General features: G+C 36.3%; 1 protein-coding gene across 1 annotated transcript in view; it reads left to right on the top strand.

The window, feature by feature from the left end:
* LRP1B (LDL receptor related protein 1B) overlaps positions 1-12,829 on the top strand; it is a 715,984-nt gene that overhangs the window by 645,942 nt on the left and 57,213 nt on the right. Inside the window, exons 73-76 of the mRNA XM_088145133.1 lie at positions 1,981-2,103; positions 2,548-2,670; positions 3,947-4,084; positions 9,281-9,415. Coding sequence (XP_088001259.1) covers positions 1,981-2,103; positions 2,548-2,670; positions 3,947-4,084; positions 9,281-9,415 — 519 coding nt within the window. The remainder of the gene's footprint in view (positions 1-1,980; positions 2,104-2,547; positions 2,671-3,946; positions 4,085-9,280; positions 9,416-12,829) is intronic.

The following is a 12,829-nucleotide window of genomic DNA, read 5'->3' as shown; positions in this document are numbered from 1 at the left end:
GTCTGATATTAAGGGGAATGAAGATAAAAAGCTTAATATTAATGTAGCACACCAACAATAACAGATGTATACTGACCACATGCTTAAGACAAAATTTTAGAAATACAGTAAAATACTGTACTTTACTGCCAATATGAACTGTTCAGGTTCAGAATAAAGTTTATATGGAGGAAAGTTTCAGTATGTTGGCCCTTTCCCAAGCTTCCAATAATAACTTAATTATATAAATTTATAAAAAAAAAATTAATAAAAGAAGAAATGCTTCATATGGCATAGGTAAAGCCTCTAGACTATATTCAATACTATGTTTATGAGTTTCCACATATGTTTGTATTTTCCTTTTGCTTTCTCTCTCCTCCATTCCTTCATATTTGCCTCTTTTATTTTTATCACAAAAATGCCAAATCTTACAAAATGTTAGTAGTTTTCCTCAAAATCTTGTAAAATTTTGCAATAGACACTAAAAGGTATTAGCATGGGACTGTGAATAAATAAAATTTGGTAATTTCATGAAATTTTGGCCAGTTTAATTTTTTAACTCAAAAAACTGTTATTTGGTTATATGACATTTAAAGAAAGAGACATGTGCCATATTGCTGAACCTTCATTTATACTTAACTGCATAAAGAAAAAAGTTGGGAACTTCTACTCTAAAAAGTATTTTTTGCAGAAGATGGAAGTATAGTAGAGAGGGGAGGTAAGAAGAGGAATCAGTTCTGATGGCAGTTGCAATGTTGTTAGTGAAATGTTAGCTTGGTTACAATCCATTGCCTTAACAATAATTCATAAGTACAGATATTATGATTTTCTTTCAATGCCTTCAATTGATTAACCCTCATAAATTTAGAGAAACTTCAGTAGATGCACATTTTAAGGAAAAGCTATTGCTCCTAGTAGAAGCAGTCAAAGATATTTTTTTTTTCAGCCAAAGGTTTGATCTCAGTTTGTATATCTGCCCAGTAGTCTACCCACTAGTATCTCTTATAGGAATGCTTGCCACTTCCTAATTTTACCATTCCTAATGGTGATTACTTCCAGTGATATAAATTAAGCAAAACTTGGGAGCAGTGAACAAATAAACTTTATTCTGGTTTCTTTTAGTTGGAAATGTGTTGTTTTAAAATAGAATAAGGTCAGTCTATATGTTTGTGAGAGTTAAAAAAAGGTACCAAGATTTACAATTCAACTACACCGACAGGCTGAAAGCAACTGTAGATCAATGACTAATTTCATGTATTTGATTATATATTTTTTCCCTTAGCAATATTGTCTTCGTAAATTTACATATCTACATGGAGAGAAGAAGATCCTTGTATCAGGAGTTTCAGGGAGAAAATCAGCTAAAAATTGCATTTTCCTTTCATCAAATTTCCTTTCATGTCAAGTCATATAAAATTTATCTCTCTTATAGCAGATGGAAATGAAAAGGTACAAGTTTCCTCCAAAAAGGAAATATATAGGATGTCTTGTACTAGAAAAGCATAGCTAGATAAAATTATTGGAATCCACAATAAGATTTATAGATTCATCAAATTTAGTAAATAGCTGCTGTCTGAGGATAGGAGGGACCACTATGTCATGGTGGAGGAGGGGGTGACCTGTTCTAGTATTATTTTCCCAATGAATCTTCCCAAAGCGATTTTCTCTATTAGAAAAATGTGGAAGTATATAGGCTGCATGTACCAGTGATAAAAGGCTGTTCGGTACTGGTTGCTGGAGAATACATTTGAAAGAGTGCCTGTGCATACTTGACCTGATAGTTGGGTTCTCAGTTTCTCATAAACATCTGTCTTCTACTGGAGAAAGATCAGATACTATCCTTCATTGTCATGGTCCTAAATTTTCTCCCTAGCAGCTATTTGAGGCAAGCGATAAAATCACGGAAATCCACTTTGTCTTGTGGGACTCCAACATATATACACTTAAAAATAAAGATTTACAAGATTTACAGATTTTAGTTTTGCTATTTTGTATTTTCAGGGGGGAGCATATGTAGAGCAGATGAATTCCTTTGCAACAATTCACTCTGTAAACTCTATTTTTGGGTTTGTGATGGAGAAGATGATTGTGGAGATAACTCAGATGAATTCCCTGAAATATGTGGTAAGCTTGTAGCCTACAACCCACAAAGCATATGCAATGATACATTTAATTCATCACAAATTCTCTGTTATTGTTGTTGTTTTCTTTTCCTTCAATACTGCTCTTGTTTTCCTTTGTCTTTAATTTGTATGAGAAGAATATTTATGTTTTGAGACTACAGATTGCATACATTACCTTTGAAGCAGGCAAAATTTTGTTAAGACCCTCAATATGTTCAAAGAGAGTTTCTCTTTATGACTCATGTGGAACATAATTGAAAGTGTTTTCCAGCATATTTTCTCTCATCTAGTAGCGCTTATGTACATTCAATTAAAAGTGATATAAAAGAGAAAGTACATCTAACAATTTAATTACTTTTTCCCTCTTTGATGACAGCAAATAAGTAAAAGACATATTCTCTACAGAACTAATAATACAGCATTTGTTTTTGTTTTGTTTTCACAGTAAACTTTCCATGCCCTCCAACCAGGCCATACCGATGCAGAAATAATCATGTTTGTTTGAGACATGAGCAGATTTGTAATGGAATTGATGACTGTGGTGACGATTCAGATGAAGATCACTGTGGTAAATAATCTTAGTTTTACAAACAAGAAAGAAACAGTCTTTTTTTCCGGGGGGGAGGGTCCTTGCTTGGCTTAATGGCTGAATCTTTATCTCACAGAATTCCAAAGATGACAGGAGGGGCACAATTTAGTCCAGCCTAGTAGTGGTACAATAAGAGGAATAAATGCTTCTTTGCTAGCTCCCACATAGGTGCAGTGTAATAGTGCTCATTTGTTTTTGTGGAATAGGAATTTGGTAATGTCAACAGTAAGTGGAATCCATATGGCTATTCAGAAACCTAGCTGTAAGTTCAACGTTGTGCTCCTGATTTTGCTTAATTTTGTTGCAGGTTGTTGTTTTTTTTTTAATGACTAGCATTAATGTTAATGTTGGACTGAAAGCTTTTACTCAATGGGGTGAACTCTTAACTATTCATTTAGCAGTTACAGAACTATAGTTCATGCCGAGCCCAGTATGGTCAGCAAATCATAATGACTTCAAAATGACTAAACAGACATGATGATGTCATCAAGGAAATGCTGCCATTACGTAATTACATTCTGATATCAGCAGCAAGTATGAAAATTATGGCATTTGCCTGATGATGTCAGCATGCACATTTCCTGATTTGTCCCCTGTGGACACCCATGAGTCTAGTCATCCCAAACCTTTCAAGCCCAGTCTTTTTCTCCAAGTCAAGAGATTAGGAAATACGCACCTAGGAATAGACTGGGAAAGAACAATTGATTGATTATGTGCCAGCAGGTTTTTTTTCACTCCTAGTGGCCACATAGATAGACTTTCTCCATGATGAGGAAAGCACATTCCTCCCACCTTTTTTATTTCTTTTACCTGACATTCAGTTGCTTTAAACAGACATGATGGCAGAATCTCACTTCAGATGAGCCATTATCCTTATGTGAAAAGCAAGTATAAATGGTATGGAGAGAGGTGATCCTGCTCTCTATTCCTCAATATGCATTCAGCTTGTTTAGTATCCTTCTGTTGGCCTGTTATTCTCTTGAATGTATGAATAGAGCAGACATCACTGTGTGAGTAATGTACTTCTCCTTCAGGCACTTGTAGGAGATCTGGGGCCTCATATTCTCTGTCCTTTGATAGGAGCAATAGAAAGCCTTTAGTTATTTCATGCCAACCTAATTTAGTGCACATCCACATGGCAGGCACCTACATGTCCAGGAAGTAGCATTCTGTAAAGCCTTGTGCATTTATAACATGAATTTCAACAATATCAAAGGCTAAAAACAATTGGTTGCTCCTTTGTATCTTTTTGCAGACAAGAGTACATATAAAGCAAGGCCTTGTAAAAAGGATGAGTTCACTTGTAGTAATAAGAAGTGTATACCTATGGCACTAGAATGTGATCAATTTGATGATTGTGGAGACGGTTCAGATGAACAAGGCTGTAAAACAAGTAAGTTTGATTAAGAGGCTGCCAGCTTTTCATGCTCAAGGACAAAAAAATACAGAACAGAATCTGCACAATCTTAATGATCTTAATTTAGCATGAAAGTGAAGAATACAAAACAAAGCAAACAATTGTTTTATGATAGACCTGAACAGTGTGACTCAGATTGTAATTACTGATATTTTACACATATGATCATGGGGTGGATTCATTTATGGAGTCTCAATGTGTGTTTCAGCAGTTACATTATCACTGCCAGATACCTCATTGCTCATCCTGTTTCAAGAATGTAAATAGTTATTCTGTTGCATGTGGCTCTGTCTCCAAAGTACAGTGTTAGTTGTATAATGGATTTTCCACAACTTCCTTTGATAGCTGAGAAAAATTATATTTTTGCTAAAGATTCACAATTGTCTATAAATATTTGTACAGTTTATAATACCTGGATGCAATACATTTCAAACATTTGTCTCAAGCTTTCTTCTATAACTTAAACCAAGAGGAGGAAAATAGCTTTCAGTGCATAGAAAAGTGCTTTTTAATTTAAGTTTTTTATTACCACAATCCTGGACACTAAAAATGAAGAATAGCTAACTATATAGTCACAAGAAGAAGAATGGTAAAGAGAAGGGACCAGTGAGAATGTTAACCCTTAAAGGGAGAAAACACTAGGACTATGTGATATTGATTGAAGCAGTGGGATTTGAAGAGGACATTATTTGATGAAAATATGAGCTTAGAGAGGAACACTAATCATTTGGAATTGATTTGTGATTTGAGAAAATAGTTTTCCTAGGCTATAATGGGAAGCATCATACTTGTAACCTCTTTGGGTCCCCTCCCTCCTAGAATGAATAAAAATAGCAGGGATGACAGAACCTTTAGAGATCATTAATCTTGCCAAATTTCTATGAGATTCTTTCCAAGTTTTCAACACAATATATTTTAAAAATTTCCTCATACTTTTTAAAAAGCAGAGATACTATAGGGAATGAGTAAAGACAGTACACAACCACCAATGGGGGGGGGGGATGTAGGAGGTCTTATTCTTTAGTTGTTGTTGTTTTTTCTCCTTGCCTTATAAGAATTAATGGGGGAGGGAGAAATAATAGGATTCTGAGACTGGAGAAAAAGGGAAAAAACCTGCCAATATTCTCAAGGAAATATTGCTCAAGTTGCTCTAGGCATTTCAATTAAATTTGTTTATGTTCCAAGTTGATCTCTGTTTAAGGTTCTAATAAAACATATAAAGACTTTTTATTAGAGATTCTGCTAGCTATCTCCTTCACTTGTTTTTTTAGATGCTTTAGTATATAGCGAGTCAGAAATTATTATACTAAATTTAAATTATGCCATCTGATACATGCAAAATCTAATGATAGGCCAACCATCCAATAAAAATGTGTACATTAAATTTTTAGAGTTCATTTCCAATATCCAGTTCATTTTGGTTCAGACCTCTTTGGATTTGTACTCAGGTTTTCACATGTGAATTTGTTCTGCATTCAGGATTCTTAGAAGACTTCCTGATTTTAAATCAATCAAATTAAAAAAAAAAAATAGATTCATTGCAGATATCCAATGTACTCCTCTCTTAATCCATTTTAGTTATCTCCAATCAGTTGGAAGAAATAAGGGTTTTGCATATCACCAACACTACTCTACGTCTCCCAGTCCAAGATAGTTATTGCTTTTCTTTACCACATATCTAGGAAATTCCCTGAACACACCAAATAAAAAAAAAAAAAATCCCCTCTCAGCCCTATAGGTGGTATGTGCCTTCCTCAGTCTCAGGTCCTCTGCCAGAGGCCTGGGAGTTTGAGGGTTCTGCACAGTAACTTACCTATTCCTAGCACTGCACTCTTCTGGACAGAGAGCTCTGATGTTGTTCCTGAGATCTGTTGGAGCCACTCTTTCAGCTTAGGAGTCACAGCCCTGAGTGCTCCTACTAGCACTAGGACCACTTTGGCCTTTACTTTCCACATCTTTCTAGTTCCTCCTTCAGACCCTGGTACTTCTCCAGCTTTTCATACTCCTTCTTCCTTATGTTGCTGTCACTAGGCACTGCTACATCTATCACCACCACTGTCTCCTGGTCCTTGTCTACTACCATGATGTCTGGTTGATTGGCCAATCAACCAGACATCATGGTAGTAGACAAGGACCAGGAGACCATCTGGATCTGGAAGTCCCACAGGATCTTAGCCTTGTTATTCTCCATGACCTTCTGTGGAATCTCCCATCTGGACTTGGGAGGGTCTCACCCATATGCTAAGCAGATGTTCTTGAACTGTATACAATGCCAACTACTTGGCTGTGCCATTCAGTGTATGCTGTTCCTGCCTGTATCTTACACCCTGGCACTATGTGTTGGACTGTCTCTGAGGCCTCTCTCCACAGTCTGCACCTTGGGTTCTGTCTAGTGTGGTAGACCCCAGTTTCTATGGATCTGGGACTTAGTACCTGTTCTTGCACTGTTATGATCAGTGTCTCAGTGCTGTCTTTTACTCCAGCCCTTTCCAGCCACTGGTAGGATTTCCCAATGTCAGCCACCCCAGCTGTCTGTGGATGGTATATCCCATGCAGGCGCTTGTCTTGCCATGGCACTTCCTCTGCGTGAACTTCCTCCCACGTCTGCTGCTGCCTCAGGCATTCCCTCAGCAGCTCATCTTACTGATGTACTCCTGGATGCTCTGGGTTTCATTCAGAACAGTAGCTTTGACACTCATGAGACCCCATCCGCCCTCTTTCTGGCTGGTGTACAGTCTCAGGGTGTTGGACTTGGGATGGAAACCTCCGTACATTGTGAGGAGCTTCTGGGTCTTCACATTGGTAACTTCCATATCCTCTTTTGGTCAGCTCACTATACCAGCAGGGTATCTGATGATTGGCAGGGCAGGCATGTTGATGTCATGATCTTGTTTTTCCCATTGAGCTGGCTCTTCAGGATGTTGCTGCCTTCCTTGCCTCCTCATTGTGGATCCCATGTGACTGTGGGATACCAAGATACTTGTAGCTGGTCTGTATGTCTGCTGTGTGGCCCGCTGGTAGTTCTACCCCATCAGTCTGAACTACCTTCCCTGTCTTTACTACCATCTGGCCACACTTATCCAGTCTGAATGACATGTCCTTACTGTAGATTCCTGTCAGGTGGATCAGTGAGTCAATGTCTTGTTCACTCTTAGCATGCTGCTTGATGTCATCCATGTAGAGAAGGTGGCTGATGGTAGTTCCACTCTTGAACTTGTATCCTTTTCCAGTCCTTGTGATAATCTGGCTGAAGGGATTCAAACCTATGCAGAATAGCAGCAGGGACAGTGTATCACCTTGGAATATGCCACACTTGATGGCCACTTGTGCAAGCTATTCCAGTAGCCCACTTATCGTCAGATTGTCCTGGTTCTCCAACATCTGGTGCAGATCTTGTTAATCCGGGCAATGTCCAAGTCAGCATGATTCTCTTAGTTCATGTCTCTCTCATATCTGAGGTAGGCAGATCAAGCATTAGGGGGTGTTTGTCCAAAGACCCCTACTAGAAAGGTAGGTACCAGCCAGGATTTAAATCCCAGTCTCCCATATCAAATGGTGGTGCTTTAACCACGATGCTTTCTAGCTGTTCAATATAATAATTACATATTTAATACATTAAAAGGAAAATAAACTTAAACAAAATACTAAACTAATCCTATACATTTTCAAAAATGTTGAAGGAAAAGAGAAAAAGTCTAGATTAATGTCAGTATCCAGAAGTGAATTTTTCATTGACACTGATTGCTAAAGATAGTATTTCCTATCTTTCTTATATATTTGGTGAAGCCTGGGAGACGTGCTGCATCATGCTGCTACCTAATTATGGTTATACTAAAGTTCTGATCGCCATTATTTTTCATGGCTACTTTTCACCCGTGGAAGAAAAAGTTGTTTCTAAAATAATTGGCAATTTGGAAGTATAGAGATTAAGGTTTCTCCCACACTTCCACTATTTCAATTCTCAAAAGTAGTCTGAAGCTAACTTCTGGATATTTTTGCTACTACTAACCCTTGATATACTGAGGACACCATGAGCCAATCCCTTCAGAGAAAACTACAAAAATGGTATTGAATTAGCATCTTATCCTTTCTGCTTTATTTCAAATTGTGTATATTTGGTGATTTTTGAAAAAAAAAATCAGTGTGGTAGCTGGGCGGGGAGGGGGTTCAAAACTTTTAAAACTGCTTATAGTAATAAGAAGTGCATACCTATTGCACTAGAAGGTGATCAATCCTTTTGTTGCATTTTAAACAGTTCTGCCTGAGCCACTTCCATATATTATCTCTTTGTTTTGGACTTAAACATTCTTTAGCCTTTTGTCTAAGTAACAGTTCCTTCATATCTTCATCAAGGTCATATTCCTTACTCTGTACCGAAGCTTAACAGCTTTAGTGTCAACCATAGTTAAGGGATTCATCCAGTATAGTCTTCCCCACAGGGAATGAAATCACAGCCAGCCTTACTTTGATAGTCCTATTCCCTTTTACCTAGAACCTCCAAACAACCTTTGTGGTTTCTATGTTTACAAAGGATAAAACCATGGTGCTTGATCAAGATTGGAGCCACCACACAGAGCGTGAGAGAAGGTTAATCCTTTCCCAGCTTCTTTGTTTTGTCAACTAACTCCCCCCATAGTGTTGAAAAAGAAAATAGGAAAAGTAGAGATACTGTAGGAACACCTTCTCCACACCTTGTTTTCCTGAAGGAGTGATAGCTGCTTAATCATGTTACACATTAGTCCACATTTGGATGAGATGTCAGATCATGTTTAAGATATGTTCATTTGTAACAAGCTATTATCACAAATTGTTGTTAAAGTACTGCTCCATAACCTATTATTTTGATTGGAGCAACAGTAAGCCAAACAGAGCATAGCTTAACATGCTGCATTAACTGAGTCAGAAGTTATTAAGATGAATTTGGAATAAATGGGAGAGGATTCGTGAGACTTGCTGATCCTCAAAACTGTTGAAACATATGAGTGGAGTCAGAGCTGAAATGTTTCCAGGATTGTTTCAATTAAAAATAATTTCTGTGAAAATAAAAAAATTGAAATATGTCTTTGTGTACCAAATTTTGTATCACATGTAGAAAGAATAGTGATTATGAATAGTTAATATAAAAATGTTGATTTTATTTTACAAATATTTAAATTTATTGGGGTTTTTTAGGTTTGAATGAATACAATTGTGAAAATAATGTGAATCCTTGTGGTGATGATGCATACTGTAATAAAACCAAAACATCAATTTTCTGCCAATGTAAGCCTGGATTTCAAAGGAACAGGAGAAACTGGCAATGTGAAGGTATTTCTGGAGAATTTCTTATATTCTAAAAATGTTTCATAACATTACTAAGTAATGTCAGAAGACTGCTTTTAATAACAGTTAAAGGCTAAAGGAAGTCACTTCATTTGTGGCAACTGAAATTACAGTATTTTTTTTTAATTTTCCCTGAAAATTAAACAGTCAAAATATAATTAAGAATTTTTAAAATAGCTGCAAAACTAAGAATTTAGTTGACTTTGTTATTTCTTCACTTAAAGGAAGCTAAGGGAAAAAAACCCACAGAGAAATGTCTTTTTAACATACACTTCCATTTAAACATTATTTAATATTTATTCAATATAATTATGTATATGTCACCTTTCAGAATAGTCTTCAATTATGTATATCTCACCTTTCAGAATAATATTCCTCTCAAAGCACCTTAAATCAGTAGAAGGAGAACTACAATAAATATTTTTAGCAATGAAGAGATTTATGAGATTCCTTTCACCAGGCAGTTGCTAATAATAACCCAGGTGGGAGAAATGAATCCAGTCTTCCTCCTTTTAATTTAAGGGATCTTCCTTTAGCCTGGGCATGGTAGCGGCCTTGGTGGAGGGAGGGAACTGTCCAGCTAAGTAGGCTTCCATGATGGTATTTGGATGTCTTCTGCTTCCTATATTGCTGCTTAACCTGCATTGTTTTCAGATATTTGGACACAGCTAAGGAATTGTTGAGTTTTAAGGTTATAGTGCTACTATTATAAAAGAACTCTGATACTATGAAGTTTGTGGAAAGGGAATATCTTATTGCAAGGGGACTTGGATCATCTAAAACAAAGTATCACACATTTCTGAATCTGTATACTTCTGTCTGCTTTATGTTCCTTAAATATATTGGTAGTGTGAAAAAAATAGGAAATAGTGGAAAGCTGACAGGGACAGATAGCACATTACTACTTTGAGGAAATCTGCTACTTTGAGGATGGATGGATATATATATATATCTCTCTTCCCACAAAACTATGTAAAAGAATACCACTGCTTCTCTTGTATTGGCTTGCAACAAGATGTCTTTTGATAGAGATGTTATGCCAGACTTCTCTATCTCACATTTACTTGCATTTCTTAAAAAAACACACTTTTATCAAAGAAAGCAATAAAATCTTTCAGGCTTACATTATTAAGTATAGCTAAAATACTTGGGACTTGGGAAGCAGGGATTATACTAAAATCTGTGGCAAATGAAAATATATTCTGCACATTATGCCAAGTCCATCGATACCCCATATTGTTACCTATGTGTCTAGATTCATTTTATGGGAATGTGGCAAAGACAAAGGAGATAACAGAGCAAACACAGGTAATCCTCGCTTACTAACTGCCTCATTTAACAACTGTTAGAAGTTATGACTGTAAAAAAATAGCTTTGTGACCAATCCTCACATTTACGGCTGTCGCAGCATCCCATGGTTACGTGATCACCATCTGGGCAGTTCGCAACTGTCATGCATTTATGACTGTCTCGGCATCCCACAGTCATGTGGTCGCCATTTGTGTGCTTCACAACTGGCTTGTGAGAGAGTTAATAGAGAAAGTAGAAGTAAAATTGTAAGTCACTTTAATGGCTTAATGACTGCGGTGCTTTGCTTAATGAACAAAGGGGAAGTGAGGTCATAAGCCCATCACGGTCATATGATTTTCTACTTAGTAACTGTGGTGCTTAGCAATGGAGTTGCTGGTCCCAACTGTGGTTGCTAAGTGAGGACTAACTCTATATCCAATATTTTTCGGGGGGAAAATAGGATAAAAGAAATTGGAGATACACTACATAAGCAGGTTTCCTGAGAAAAAAAGAGAGAAATAAAGTAATAGTGAAGGAAAGGGAAAATAGAATTAAAAGCTTATCAAAAAGTTCATTGAGTCCATTGGAGCTGGGTAGCTTATACATTCAAATAAATGAATAAACAAATAAATAAATGAATAAATAATCCCTTGTCAAGAACAGCTGAACTCTCTATTCACATGCCAACAATTCTAGCATCTTTGAGGTACGTTCACAATAATGATGCTAAAGTGGAATCATCCTTCTTTTCCCCCTCCAAGCTTCTAAATTTTTTCTCACTTTGTATCTGAGGTTTTTGCAGGGGGTACTTAATGAAAGTATACAATTCAAGGACAGAAAATGTGTAAAATATATGAAAGATGATTGAGAAATATAAATGAAGGCTATTTTACAAAACACAGGTCATTTCCCACATGAATATTATCTTACTGCAGTATACATTTTTGTATACCACAAAACTCTTTGTTTTGGATTTGAAATATGTAATAAAAAAAATCAAACAATTGGGAAATGGCCTCATAATTTGTTATTGTCTTCACTTGGAAATCAAAACATTTTAATCAATATTATGAATTTGCTCCTCATCAGGGGCATCCCTAAAACCAGTATAATCAATAAAACATCTAAACTTTTTCAAACCTGTTGAATTGTAGCCAACTTCCTATTAAAAGTATTTTTAGCAGCCACAACAACTGTGAATTTATGTAATTATTCTGAACCCAAGAACTTCTTTGATATTGACTGGTAAAATTATGTGAAATTAATCCAATGAATCACGTGAAATGAATCTGAAATTTTTGGCATGTACCCTCTGTGGATGCCCTGCTACTTATTTGGGTTCTAAGATGATCATTCAAAACACTGTTAATTTATACCTTGGCTGACCCTCTGCATGGTTCAAAAATGATTCAGAAAGGATGTCTCATCTCTTATGCAAGCACAGCACCTCTCTGCTATCCCTTTTCCCCCTCCCACTAGGCTTAGTTGTGAATCTGAAAAAAAGGGTGGCTGCTTTAAGAGTTATATTAATTATAATGAAACAGTTCCTTAAAGCACAGAAGCCAGGAAAAAGGGAACTGCTTTAATGAATAGCACAGAATTGTCATGGTTGCACTCATGTAAGGTTCAAATAATCTATTTCTAATTATTTCCAAATATACACTGCTCTTTTTGATATGTACTATACTTTGAAGTATGAACATTTCAGATCTGCAGCTTTTTTGCATTCATTTCACATGATTTTACCAGTCTATATCAAATGTGCTCTTGGTGTCTGATGGAATACTTATAATTTGGATTCATGCTTGTGGTGACTGGTTAAAATCTTTTTAATATACAGTTGGCTATAATTCAGGAATTTTGAAAATGCTGAAATGTTTTGCTGATTATATTGGTTTTAGGGATCAAAGATAAAGCTTGAAAATTGTATTTATACCTATGATAAGAGGTTTCTCTGGAGAATTAAGAGAGGAAAATGATAAAAGCAATGTCATGCTATCACAACTCAAGTTCTGTCCCTTTTGTATGTGTGGTGTGATGTCACACAAATGTAGAAAAGCTGTGGAGCTTGCATCAAGACAATGCAATACCACTTTCATCATTTTGAAG

Source organism: Python bivittatus, unplaced genomic scaffold (assembly GCF_059951505.1).
Source record: "Python bivittatus isolate LINGU-HERP-01145 unplaced genomic scaffold, Pbiv_v1 ctg000480_np1212, whole genome shotgun sequence".
NCBI classification, from domain to species: domain Eukaryota; kingdom Metazoa; phylum Chordata; class Lepidosauria; order Squamata; family Pythonidae; genus Python; species Python bivittatus.
Note: the sequence above shows the minus strand (reverse complement) of the source record. Positions and strands in the feature narration are given on the sequence as shown.